This window comes from Dendrobates tinctorius, unplaced genomic scaffold (genome assembly GCF_039654945.1).
Source record: "Dendrobates tinctorius isolate UK_male_01 unplaced genomic scaffold, ASM3965494v1 ptg000104l, whole genome shotgun sequence".
NCBI lineage: Eukaryota > Metazoa > Chordata > Amphibia > Anura > Dendrobatidae > Dendrobates > Dendrobates tinctorius.
Window position 1 is genome coordinate 15,614,477 of NW_027361772.1, and position 14,329 is coordinate 15,628,805.

Consider the following 14,329-nt stretch of genomic DNA (forward strand, 5'->3'; position numbering starts at 1 on the left):
CCCAGGGCCTGTAGTTCTTCCCTTATCATGAGCGTGATGTCCTCTGTTCTTACTGACTCTTCCTGCAGGGAATGCCTGATACAGACCTGACAGAGCCTTTTGGGATAACTGTCAGGAAGGGGCTGGGAGCATAGGGCGCATTCCTTATGTTTTGATTTTCCGGTCTTTTTAACCTGAAGGGGCATACAGAAAGAAGGGGCTATCAGCTTAATAGATGTGCTCAATAACACACACCCAGAGAAGCTTGTCAGCATGGTACCGGTTGCGGAGGTACAGGCTGAGATGTGGATTGACTTGATTTCCTGTTCTTTCCACTTCTATTCGTGGAGCCACTCTGTCCAGAGTGTCCACTGCCGCTTTTTCTGCTGCTGTGCGCAGACACCACCACTTCCTCAAGCGGATGCATAGTAGGTCATTTGGGGACATCGCTGCACACCGGTACGCCTCTAGCCGATGCTTTTATGCAACTCCCCCATCAAAGGCAAATTTTTTTTTCTTTCATCTGAGTCTTCACCCGGAAGTGTTGTGCACTACTTCTGGTTCCGGCATCCCCACTCATCGCGCCTGCGCAGCCTCGCCGCTCTGTACAGGCGCCCTGCCACCTCTTCGGTACCGCCCCAAAAGCGGAAAAAAAGTACTTCCAGGGGAAGAGCGCTATTCATGGCTCCTGCACATGCGCAAGTCGGCTCCGTTCTCCCCCGGCTGCGCGTCGCAGTGAGAAACCTGCAGGGGAAGCCCGGGCAGCCGATGCCTGCACCCTGCTACCCCTTCGGCAAGTATTGGCCCGTCCTGCCGCACCGTGCTCTCCATGTGAGCCAGGGCTGCCCTCCCCAGACCCTGGTCTCACACTGCCCTTTTTCAGCTGAGGGGGGAGCTGAAATTCAGGAGTACCCCGATGCTGATTCAGCGCTGGAGCCCCTGTCGTTCCTGCAGAGACCGCACAGGCGGCCCCACAGCCCAGGTCTCCACAGGTTCCCTTAGAAACAGGAAACCAACTGAGGGAGCGAGGGGGACCATCCCTTTTCTCTCTCTGTAGGTTTCCTGTTCCTAGGGGCGGATCCTGTTGTGAATTCTCTTTCTGGGCTCCCACTGGTGGTTACTGAAGGTAGTGGAGCTGGTCAGATTGACAGAGGTGTTGCGAGTTCTCTTTCTGGGCTCTCTCTGGTGATTACTGGAGGTAGTGGAGCTGGTCAGATTGACAGAGGCCTGCCACCTGATAATGATGATGACGATTGGAGATCTGGGGTTTCTGATTGGAGTATTTAAGACAGCTGACTTCCTTCAATCCCTGCTGGTGATTTTCTTCCTGTGCCTTCTGAGGTCGGATGTCTCCTGCTCTGTTCCTGCATGGTTCAGCTAAGTGGTTCATTTGCTAAACTTTTACATTTGATCTGGTTTTGTCTATCTCTGCTTTGTGCGGGTCAGCTTGCTCCTGCTGGGGCTGTGCTGGATCACCGCCCATATGTTACTGCTTGTGTCAGTTTGTTCTGTCCCGTTATATTGGTCTCTTTTTGCTTTGTTTTCAGTATATACCAGAGTGCTGATATAGTGGGGGCGAAGTCGTGTGACTTCAGTGTTTTTTTGTCCATCAGATGTGTTGGATTTTTCAGGTTTTTTTTGCGTGATTGCACACAGTGTCTTTCCTTTCCTGTCCTGTCTAGTCAGTTTGGGCCCCATCATTTGTTCAGTCTATTTTTCTGCCTGCGTTTGTGTTTTCATCTTGTCTCACCGACAATATGTTTGGGGGCTATCTATTCCTTTGGGGTCTGCTCCGGGGCAGTTTAGATTTCACCTTTCTTGCTTTAGGCTGAGTTAGCTCTCCGGATGTGCCGAGGCATCTAGGGCATCGTAGGTACGCTCCACGGCTACTGATAGTTGAGTGGATAGGATCAGGGGGTCTGCAATCTGCTTAGTTACCAACCTCTCTGGTTTTCTGGTGCTTAGCCTGGTTCTGCTATCCTCCTCGGTGACCCATTCACAACAGAATGACCAGCCTTACTGTAGACTCTAGGGTACTCTAAAGAAGGAAAGAATTGAAAAAAAAGAGCATTTTTTTGTATATTTTTTTCTTTTTTTCTGGGGCCGTAGGATATTTTTTGTCTAAATGGAGACTAAGCTATTGTCTGATCATGTTGAGCAGCTCGCTGCTGAAGTGCGGTGAATTTCTGCCTATCTCGCTCAATCATCTCGCTCAATCAAAACTCCTGATGTTTTCTGGGGATCGGTCTAAACTTTTGAATTTTAAGAATTGCAAACTATTTTTTGCTTTGAAACCTAACTCATCGGGGAGCTCTGTGCAGCAGGTTAAAATTGTCATCTCCCTGCTGCACGGCGATCCCAAGGATTGGGCCTTTTGTTTGACACCCGGAGATCCTATTCTGGCTAATGTGGAAGCGTTTTTTCAAGCCCTGGGGTTGTTGTATGATGAACCTAATGCTATTGATCAAGCTGAGAAAACCTTATTGGCATTGAACCAGGGTCAGGATTCTGCAGTTATATTGTCAAAAATTCCGAAAGTGGGGGGTCCTTACTAAATGGAATGACGATGCCCTAGCAGCTCTCTTTCGGAAGCGTTTGGCAGAAACCGTAAAAGATGTCATGGTGGGATTTCCTGTCCCCTCTGGTCTTGACGACTCTATGTTATTGGCCATTCAAATTGATCGGCGTTTACGTGAACATAAAACTACACGAGGCGTTGCTGCCTTTCGAACGAACTTCTGAACCCATGCAATACGATAGGGTTTTGTCTAGGGCGCAACGTCAGGAGTTTAGAAGGCGTAATAAGTTGTGTTTTTTATGTGGGGACGCATCTCATACTTTTTCTGTCTGCCCTAAGCAAGAAAATCGTTTTGCTCACGCATTTGCGGTGGGCAGTGTACAGCCTAAGTTCCTTTTGGCGATTATCTTGATCTGCTCCTTGTCTACATTTTCCGCTAAGGCTTTTGTTGATTCAGGAGCAGCTTTGAATCTGATGGATTTTGACTTTGCCAAACGTTGTGGTTTTCCCATGATACCCCTGCAGACTCCTATCCCTTTGAGGGGTATTGATGCTACTCCTTTGGCGGAGAATAAACCACAGTTTGGGACACAGGTGATAATGCAGGTCGCCCCGGACCACCAAGAGAATTGTACATTTTTAGTGTTGCACAATTTGCATGATACCATTGTTCTGGGTTTTCCTTGGTTGCAAACTCATAATCCTGTTTTGGATTGGAAATCTGTGTCTGTGGTGAGTTGGGGTTGTCAATGTGTTCTTAGTGACACTTCTGTTTTCTCCACCTCTCCCCAGTCTCATGATATTCCAGTCTCATGATATTCCTGACTATTTGGCTGATTTTTCTGATGTATTTAGTGAGAGTAAGTCTGCGTCTTTGCCTCTTCATTGGAGTTATGACTGTGCAACTGAGTTAATGCCCGGGTGTAATTTTACCAAGGGTCGGCTTTTCAACTTATCGGTACCCCAAACATAATGCTATGCGATCTTATATCAAGGAGTCGTTGGAGAAGTGTCATATTAGACCATCCTCTTCACCTTTAGCTGCTGTTTTTTTTGTGGCCAAGATGGCTCATTAAGGCCATGTATTGACTATCGTTCCCTTAACAAAATCACTGTTAAATATCAGTACCCATTACCCCTGATTTCTGATTTTTCAGAGTTAAAACTGTCTGTTGGTTTACCAAACTTTCCCTCAGGGGGCGTATAATCTTATTCGCATCAAGCACAGGGATGAATGGAAGACGGTGTTTAATACCCCGGAGGGACATTTTGAGTACCTGGTGATGCCTTTTGGGCTCACTAATGCCCCTTCTGTCTTCCAATCTTTTATGAACGATATTTTCTGGGACTTTGTGGATAAGTTTTTGATCATTTATCTGGATGATATTTTGATCTTTTCCAGTGATTGGGATTCTCATGTGGAACATGTCCAGACTGTTCCAGATTTTGAGAGAAAATACTCTGTATGTTAAGGGATCGAAGTATCTCTTTGGTGTAGAGGATTTCATTTTTGGGATTCATTTTGTCCCCGTCTGCTATTGAAATGGACCCGGCCAAGGTACAGGCCATTTATGATTGGGTTCAGCCCACTTCTTTCAAGGCTCTCCAGAAGTTTTGGGTTTTACTAATTTCTACCGAAAATTCATAAGTAATTTTTCTGGTATTGTTAAACCACTGACTGATTTGACCAAAAAGGCGCTGATGTGGTGAATTGGTCTCCAGAGGCAGTCTCGGCATTTCAGGAGCTTAAGCTGAGATTCACTTCTGCTCCGGTTCTACGGCAAACTGATGTCTCACTCCCATTTCAGGTGGAGGTAGATGCTTCTGAGATTGGTGCAGGAGCCGTTTTGTCCCAAAGAGATCCGGTGACTTTAAGATGAATCCCTGTGCCTTCTTTTTTCAAAAATTTTCCCCATCTGAACGTAACTTTGATGTTGGGAATCGGGAATTGTTGGCCATGAAATGGGCATTTGAAGAGTGGAGACATTGGTTGGAGGGAGCTAGACATCAAGTTGTGGTCCTCACCGACCACAAGAATTTGATTTATCTTGAATCAGCCAAACGCTTGAATCCTAGACAGGCTAGGTGGGCCTTATTTTTCACGCGTTTTAATTTTGTGGTCTCCTTTCTTCCGGGCACTAAGAATGTTAAGGCGGACACCCTTTCTAGGAGTTTCTTTGCGGATTCTCTTGATGTGACCGAGCTTACTACCATTCTAAATGAGGATTTAGTTCTTTCCGCCATCTCACCCGATTTGAGACGTGCCCTGGAGGAATTTCAGGAGGACAAACCTGAACATTGCCCTATGGGAAAATTGTATGTCCCTGACCAATAGAGGAAAAGAGTAATGTCTAAAATACATTGCTCCGCGTTGGCTGGTCATCCAGGTATTTTTGGTAGCAGAAATTTGGTGAGTCGGTCTTTTTGGTGGCCTGCCATATCTTGTGATGTCAGGAATTTTGTGCAGTCCTGTGGGACTTGTTCTCGGTCCAAGCCCTGTTCTAGTTCTAGTGGTTTGTTGATACCCCTGCCGGTGCCCAGGAAGCCATGGACCCATATCTCAATGGATTTTAATTCTGATCTTCCTGTCTTCTCAGAGAATAACTTATCTGGGTGATCTGTGATAGATTTTCTAAGATGGTCCATCTTGTACCACTCCCAAAGTTGCCATCTTCTTCTGAGTTGGTGCCCATGTTTTTACAACAGGTGGTTCGTTTGCACGGGATTCCTGAGAACATTGTGTCGGACAGAGGAGTCCAGTTTATTTCCAGATTTGAGAGCTTTTTGTTCCAAACTGGGAATTCAGTTATCTTTCTCCTCTGCATTTCATCCTCAGACCAATGGGCAGAGAACAAACCAGACTTTGGAGTCCCACTTGAGATGTTTCATATCTGCTGATCATGATGACTAGGTCTCATTTTTGCCCTTGTCCGAATTCGCGCTAAACAATAGGGTTAGTTCTGCCACTTTGATGTCGCCTTTTTTCTGTAACTTTGGGTTTCATCGATTTTCTTCAGGGCAGGTGGAATCTTTGGCCTGCCCAAGTGTGGATTGTGTTAGAGAGAATGTAGCAAATTTGGGACCAAGTAGTGGATAAGCTGTCCCATTCTCAGGAAAAGGCCCAACGGTTTTCCAACCGGCATAGGACCATTGGTCACCGGTTTAAAGTGGGTGATATGGTTTGGTTGTCTTCAAAAAATATTCCTATGAATGTTGCGTCTCCAAAATTCAAGCCAAGTTTCAATGGACCTTATAAGATTTTGGAAATCCTTAACCCCGTTTCTTTGTTTGGCTCTTCCAGTTACGTTTAAGATTCATAACGTTTTTCATGAATTTTTGTTGAAGAGGTTTGTGGAGCCAGTAGTTCCCATGGCAGCGCCTCTTGACCCTGTATTGGTTAAAAAGGTAATTTGGAGTATGAGGTAGAGAAGATATTGGATTCTCATTTGGCTAGACAGACTCCAGTACTTGGTCAAGTGGAAGGGTTATGGCCAGCAGGATAATTCTTGGGTCTCGGCTTCTGACATTCATGCCGAGATTGGTTCGTGCTTTTCACCGGGCCCATCCTGATGAGCCTGGTGGCGTGGATGAGGGTTCGGTGACCCCTCCTCAAGGGGGGGGGGGGTACTGTTGTGAATTCTCTTTCTGGGCTCCCTCTGGTGGTTACTGGAGGTAGTGGAGCTGGTCAGATTGACAGAGGCCTGCCACCTGATGATTGGAGATCTGGGGTTTCTGATTGGAGTATTTAAGACAGCTGACTTCCTTCAATCCCTGCTGGTGATTTTCTTCCTGTGTCTTCTGAGGTCGATGTCTCCTGCTCTGTTCCTGCATGGTTCAGCTAAGTGGTTCATTTGCTAATCTTTTACATTTGATCTGGTTTTGTCTATCTCTGCTTTGTGCGGGTCAGCTTGCTCCTGCTGGGGCTATGCTGGATCACCGCCCATATGTTACTGCTTGTGTCAGTTTGTTCTGTCCCGTTATATTGGTCTCTTTTTGCTTTGCTTTCAGTATATACCAGAGTGCTGATATAGTGGGGCGAAGTCGTGTGACTTCAGTGTTTTTTTGTGCATCAGAAGTGTTGGATTTTTCAGCATTTTTTGTGTGATTGCAGACAGTGTCTTTCCTTTCCTGTCTAGTCAGTTTGGGCCATCATTTGCTGTCTATTTTTCTGCCTGCGTCTGTGTTTTCATCTTGTCTCACCGACAGTATATGTTTGGGGGCTATTTCCTTGGGGTCTGCTCTGTGGCAGTTTAGATTTCACCTTTCTTGCTTTAGGCTGAGTTAGTTCTCCGGATGTGCCGAGGCGTCTAGGGCATCGTAGGTACGCTCCACGGCTACTGCTTGATGTGTAGATAGGATCAGGGGTCTGCAATCCGCTTAGTTACCAACCTCTCTGGTTTTCTGGTGCTTATCCTAGTTCTGATATCCTCCTCGGTGACCCATTCACAACAGGATCCCCTCTCTCAGTGGGTGCTGTCGTGGCAAAGAGAAAAAATGGCTAAAAACTTAATTGTGCATAACTATTCACCCCCTTAAAGTAAGTACTTTGTAGAGCCTCCTCTTGTGAAAATTACAGCTGCAAATTGATTTGGATAAGTTTCTATGATCTTTCCATATTTTGCCACTGGGTTTTGATCATTCAAGGCAAAACTGCTCCAGCTCCTTCAGGTTAGATGGTTTCCTCTGGTGAACAGCGATCTTCATAACTGACCAGATTCTCAATAGGATTAAGGTCTGGGCTTTGACTTGGCTACTCCAAAACATTTAAACGTTTCTCTTAAACTACTCGAGTGTTGCTTTAGCAGTATGCTTTGGGTCACTGTCTTGTTGGAAGGTGAACCTCCGTCCCAGTCATCACTGACATACTGAAACAGGTCTTTCTCAATATCCCTATATATTTTTCACCATCCAACTTCCCCTCAACTCCAACCATTTTCCCTGCCCCTAGTGCCGAAACACATTCTCCCAGCATGATGCTGCCACCACGTTTCATTGCGAGGATGGTGTTCTTGGGGTGATTATCTGTGTTGGTTAGGCGCCAGACAGAGTTTACTTTGGTGGCCAAAAAGTTCAATTTTGGTCTCATCTGACCAAAGCACCCAACTCCATTCATTTAGGGAGACTCCCAAGTCTTTTGGCAAACTCAAATGAGCCTTACAATTATAGAGCGTACGGCTTATTGTGGTCGTATGAACAGATACTCCAGTCTCTGCTTGGGAACTCTGCAGCTCCTTCAGGGTTACCTTTTGGCCTCTGTGCTGCCTGTTTAATGCCCTCCATGCCCAGGATGAGGAGTTTTGGTGGGCGACCCTCTCTTAGGAGGTTTGTTGTGGTACCATGATTTTTCAATTTGATGATAATGGATTTCAGACTATGTATGGACACACCCTACAGTCAAATGGAATGTGAATACCTAGTTGTCAACAGCCTTTCTGAGCACACAGGTCTGCAGTGTAAAGCATGGGGAAGGGAAAGATCCAATTACAGTTGGTGAATGTGGATTAATTGGCAGTTCATTGGTGTACTGGACACCACTGTGATGTTTTTCTGCCCTGACAGGCAATATAGACATATCAGGCCCTGCAATGTGTGCAAAACAGATGATTTAATGCCCCACTCTCTGCCCACTGGTTGATCTGTTCTGGACACTTTGCAAATACACACGCTATTGTAAATTATAAAAAAAAAGCTTTTATTTAAAAGAAACACAAGTAATATTTTTACATCTGAGTGAACCACAAGATTCAGGACGCACAAGGCAACCCTCGGTGAACAGGAAGCATTTAATACTTTGCTGACATGAGACGAATGGACAGACATTTGCAGTCCTTACTATAGGATAACACTTGATCAAACAAAAAATATGGGCAGATATGAATACTTGGGTGATGCATTGCACAAATCTGCTTAAAAAAAGATTTTTGGCCACACATCCAACTTTCTGACCCATCAGTAATCATTAAGTACCCAAAAAACAACCCAGTAATGATGAAATTAAATGGGTTCTCCAATCCCATTCTTGGGATCAGTGGGATTCCCAATAATCATTTTTGTTATTACTGATCCAGCAAATTAGGCTTTTTCACTGTATAATGAAAAAAAATTAAAGAAAAAAATTCCAAGACATACTTTTTGTACCAATTTCTTGCCATTTTCTCTGCGGTCAGTGAATAGAAATCTGCATTGTCTATTTCTAGTCCTAGACACATGGAGGAACTGTAGAAGAGGCTGAGCAATGTGACCATCACACAACCAAGACAGATTATTCCACTTAAAAGCAAACAAAAGTTTGCACTTAAAGGGTTTGTCCAGTCTTAAGGTACTGTCACACTTAGCGATGCACCAGCGATCCTGATCAGCGATATGACGCGGTCAGGATCGCTGGCACATCGCTAAGTGGTCGCTAGTGAGCTGCCACACAGGCAGATCTCACTAGCGACATCGCTGGGGACGGGGGGGGGGTCGCTCCTTACCTGTCACACCAGGCGATCCTGCGTCCTCCCGCCCGCCTCCACGCGTCGCTCGTCGTCACAGCAGGAAGCGCCGCAGGAAGCTGACAAGAAACAATCCAGCCTGTTCTCGCGCGATCAGCGATAACCAGCGGGGGAGCGGGTTGTAGGCAAGTATCACACAGCGATATCGCTAGCAATATCGCTATAACGTCACAAGTTATAGCGATATTGCTAGCGATCTCTCTTAGTGTGACATGCCCTTTAGGCTATAAGTGAATTCTCAGCGCGCAGATTCTTCAGTGCTGGGAGCGGTCAGTCACATGGCCACAAGGATGTGATTTGTATACTTTCGGCCACATTCCAACTAGACGTCTCCAGCCTTGCTCAGTACACTTGCGCACGTCTAGTCAGCATGTGCCCACATCACATACTTGCAGTCACACAACCCCGCCGGCACAGGAGAATCTTCACGGCATGCGAAATGTGAGCATTCACGAGTTCGCAATCACAGAGTTCAGACTTGTAGCCAAAGGCTGGACAAACCCTTTAAAGGATAGCAATCAGAGATTTTGAAAACTGAGAAGTATTGATACACAAAGTATTATTTTCATTATGCAGTGAATAATCTAAATTTGGAAAAGAGGGGAAGAGGGGAGAGATAACACAAAAAAAACCCTACAAACATAAAAACTAATATTAAGGCTCCCATGGAGGACTCTTTCTGCCGTCAACTTCAGTTTCTACATGGTAAAGAACATCCGATAACGTGTGCTCCACAATCGCCTTCCAGGCCATGTCACTCATCTGTAAGGATTTAAAGACAAACGGATAAATATAGTGACATTTCTTTGATAATCAACATTTTTTTGACAGAAGATAAGAAAGATAAGCAGAAAAAAAACAGACTAATCCTCTTGGAAAGGAAAGTGGTCTGAAGGTGTCCATGCACATTAGTTGAATGCCAACTGAACACGCCAATTTCAAACGAATCATCTGAGCATTTAATCTGTACAGGGTGGAGGTTGACCTGACGCTCAGACAACTGCTGAATTGAGCATATAGGCTTTTAACATGTTTCATCCCTTAAAAGGACACAAGCTGGAACCAGGAAGTCCAGCGGCAGCTCACTCCCACTCCACATGAGAACATAAGCACGCATTGTGGAGCAGAGAGAGTATATATGCACATGGGGTGAGTAGGGCAGAAGGAATAGTTATTTGCTGACAACTTGTGAAAGTGTGAGGCCATCATCAGTAAGGGAGTTTTACCACCATCTGACAAACCAGATTCAATGACAGATTAAAAGAAGGATTTTTGGGTTCTTACCGTAAAATCTCTTTCTTGGAGCCTTCATTGGGGGACACAGATTACCATGGGTGCATGCTGCTGCTGCTAGGAGGCTGACACTGTGCAAAACCGGAAAATTCGCTCCTCCCCGGCAGTATACACCCACCGACAGGCACCAAGTACTTCAGTTGGTGAGAAAGCAGTAGGAGAAGCAACAAAAAAAACTCTTAAAATATGTACCAACCCAACAAGGGCCTCGTAGACCCAACACGGTACAACTTAAACAGGGAGGGTGCTGTGTCCCCCAATGAAGGCTCCAAGAAAGAGATTTTACGGTAAGAACCCAAAAATCCCTCTTTCTTTATCGCTTCATTGGGGGACACAGATTACCATGGGACGTCCCAGAGCAGTCCCAAGGGTGGGAACAGCAATAAAGGAACGAGAAGGAAGGGCTTAGGCCGGCTGGTGTGCTACCGCCACCTGCAGAACCTTCCTACCTAAGCCTGCACCAGACGAGGCCTGGGTATGAACCTTGTAGAACCTCACAAAAGTGTGCAAAGACGACCAGGTCGCAGCCTTGCAAAGCTGTAGAGCCGAAGCCTGGTGTCGGACAGCCCAAGAAGCCCCTACAGCCCAGGTGGAGTGGGCTCTCACTCCCGGAGGGGGCCGTTTCTCCTGAAGGTGGTAAGCTTCCAGTATAGTAGAACTAATCCTGCGAGCGATTGTGGATTTGGATACCGGAAGCCCTTTCCGGCAACCTTCAGAGATGACAAGCAGGGAATCGGATTGGCGAAGAGAAGCGGTCCTGGCAAGATAGACAAGCAAGGCTCTCACCACATCAAGTTTGTGGAGCGATTTTTCCAGAGGGTGAACTGGTGCAGGACAAAAGGAGGGAAGGACGATATCCTCATTAATGTGGAAAGAGGACACCACTTGGGAAGGAAGGAGGGAACGGGCCTGAGAACGACCTTATCCTGATGGAGGATTAGGTACGGAGAACGACATGATAAAGCCGCCAGTTCAGAAACTCTCCCAATGGATGTAATGGCGATCAGAAAAGTTACCTTCCATGAGAGAAGGGAAAGAGGAATGTCCTGAATAGGCTCGAACGGCGCATTTTGGAGAGCGCCGAGAACGAGATTAAGGTCCCACGGATCTATTGGAGAATGATGAGGAGGAGCCACGTGGGCGACTCCCTGGAGAAAGGTCTTAACTTGCGGTAAGGGGGCCAGATCCCTTTGGAAAAGAATCAACAGAGCCGAGACCTGGCCTTTGAGGGTACTGAGGGACAGGCCCGCATCTAGGCCGGACTGGAGGAAGCTAAGTATGGATGGAATGGAGAACGACAATGGAAAAAATTGTTATCGTCGCACCAACGGAAAAAAGCCTTCCAGTACCTATGGTAAATGCGGGAGGAGGCTGGTTTTCTAGCTCTGATCATGGTCTGAATGACCTGATTGGAAAAACCTGATTCTCTCAGAATCGTGGCCTCAACAGCCATGCCGTTAAACTCAGAGACTGAGAACTCTGGTGGTAAAGGGGGCCTTGTGGGAGAAGATCTGGACGGTCTGGAAGCCTCCAGGGAACGTCCGCGAGCATGTTCACCAGCTCCGCATACCAAGGTCGTCTTGGCCCGTCTGGAGCCACCAGAATTACTGGGATGCCTTCTGATTTTATTTTCTTGACCACCCTTGGGATCAAGGCAAGGGGAGGAAATGGGTAAGGAAGTTGGAACTGGGACCACGGAATTACCAGGGCGTCCCTGGACCTGGCAACGAAGCAAGGAACTTTGTGGTTCATCCGAGATGCCATGAAATTGACGTCCGGGGTGCCCCAAAGCTGGCATATCTGACTGAAGATCGTGGGGTGTAGGGACCATTCGCCTGCCGCTAGGCCCTGGCGACTTAGAAAGTCGGCTGCCCAATTTTCCACTCCTGGAATGTGAACGGCGGAGATCGCCGGAACGCAACGCTCTGCCCAACGCAGTATATTTGCCACTTCTGCCATTACTTGTCTGCTGTGAGTACCGCCCTGGTGGTTTATGTACGCCACGGCTGTGGCATTGTCTGATTGAATGCGGACTGGTTTGCCCATGAGGAGAGGCTGTCAGCTGAGGAGGGCAAGGAAGATCGCTCTGATTTCCAGAAGGTTGATGGGGAGAAGAGTCTCCTGGGCGTTCCAGCGCCCTTGGGCCGTTTTCCGATGGAAAACCGCTCCCCACTCTAGAAGGCTGGCATCGGTGGTGATAACTTGCCACTGAAGCGGGAGAAAGGACCTCCCCTGCAGGACTGACGCAGGCATTCTCCACAAAGTCAGGGATTGCCCTACTCTGAGAGGCAGGAGTATGGGGCGATCCAGAGCAAGAGAAGTCTTGTCCCAGGCTGAAAGGAGGGACAGCTGGAGAGAACGAGTGTGAAATTGTGTGAAGGGCACTGCTTCCATGGCAGCTATCATCTTCCCCAGGACCCTCATGCAGGACCGAAGGGAAATGGGCCCTGTCCGTTTTAGGGATCGGACTCCCTTGCAAAGGGCTGAAAATTTGTCCTTCGGAAGAAACACCTGGACTAGATTTGTGTCGAATTCCATGCCCAAGAAAGTCAGACGCTGAGTGGGGTGCAGGGTGGACTTCTCTCTGTTGACTATCCAACCGAGACGGCCGAGAGTATCCAGAGTTATCTGAAGACTTTGGAGACAGTCTTGGCGAGACGAGCCCTTGATCAACAGATCGTCCAGATAAAGTATAATGAGGATCCCCCTGGAGCGAAGAGTGGCCATGACTGTTGCCATCACCTTCGTAAAAACACTGGGAGCGGAGGCTAGGCCGAAGGGAATGGCTGTGAATTGATAATGATTCTCCTGAATCGCAAAACGAAGAAATTTCTGATGTTGCAAACAAACAGGAATGTGAAGATAGGCATCCTGTATGTCCACAGAGCAGAGGAACTCTCCGGGTTCCATCGAGGCGATCACCGAGCGTAGGGACTCCATCTTGAAGTGGAGGATCCGCACGTGGCGATTGAGCAACTTGAGGTCCAAGATTGGGCGAAGGGAGCCGTTTTTTTTGGGACTACAAAGATTTGAGTAAAAGCCTGAAAACCGTTCGTTTGAAGGAACGGGAACTATTACTCCGGCGGAAAGAAGGGAAGAGACCGCATGAAGGAACCCTGGAGTCTGGGACTGCTGTCTTGGAGGTTGAGACAGGAAGAAAATTTGATTTTGTATCCGGATATGAGGATTTCCCTGACCCAAGTGTCGTCAACAACAGATAGCCACGCGTCCATGAAAGAAGAAAGTCTGCCTCCCACCCTGGAAGAACTTCCAGGTGGGGGTGACCCGTCACTTGGAGGAAAATCTACCGGAGCGGGAGCCCGACGACCTGGAGGGTCGGCCTCTTGATCTCCAGCGGGGTACGGGTTTATACAATGGTTTTCTCCGTTTACAGGAGGTAGAGGGCCGGTCCTGCTGGGATGATCCTTCCGCGGAAGAGAAGGGACGAAAGGACATAAACGGTCGAGAAGGTTTCTGTTGAAAAACCGTCTAGGCCGAGACTGGGGAAGAGAGGTACTTTTACCCCCGGTGGCATCAGAAATGATCTGATCCAGCTTGGCACCAAAGAGCCTAGAACCGTGAAATGGCAGGTTGGTGAGCGACTTCTTAGAGGTGGTGTCCGCACTCCATGCCTTCAACCAAAGGATACGGCGTATGGCTACTATGTTGCTGTTAGCTCTTGCTGCACACCCAGCCGCATCCAAGGAGGCGGCCAAGAGGTATTTACCCGCATGATTAATTTGGTCTGCTAAATCTGCCAGCTCGTCCTGAGGAGCTGACGCTAAGATGCCTTTGCGAAGAATTTTTGCCCAAGCTGAAATGACTTTCGCCACCCAGGCGGAGGCGAAAATAGGGCAGAGAGAGGCGCCGGATGACTCAAAAATTGATTGGATCTTTATGTTGGATCTTTAAGAGATGCCCCGTCCAGAAGGGATAGAACCGTCTTAGAGGAAAGACGGGAAACTGGCGGATCCACTTCGGGAGCTTTTGTCCATTTTGTGAGATGATCCGCATCAAAGGGATATAGGACGTCTAAGTACCTGCA

The 14,329-nt window shown here is 47.4% G+C and overlaps 1 protein-coding gene across 7 annotated transcripts in view; it reads right to left on the reverse strand.

The window, feature by feature from the left end:
* The window catches only part of ASH2L (ASH2 like, histone lysine methyltransferase complex subunit), a 90,976-nt gene that overhangs the window by 19,622 nt on the left and 57,025 nt on the right, over positions 1 to 14,329 (reverse strand). For 3 of the 7 annotated variants that reach the window (XM_073588808.1, XM_073588809.1, XM_073588810.1), the window contains exon 16: positions 8,166 to 9,753. The exons of the other annotated variants lie outside the window; for them this stretch is intronic. In XM_073588808.1, the coding sequence (XP_073444909.1) occupies positions 9,646 to 9,753 (108 nt within the window). In that variant the 3' untranslated portion in view covers positions 8,166 to 9,645. Of the gene's footprint in view, positions 1 to 8,165; positions 9,754 to 14,329 lie in introns of those variants that run through there. 7 annotated transcript variants of the gene reach the window in all.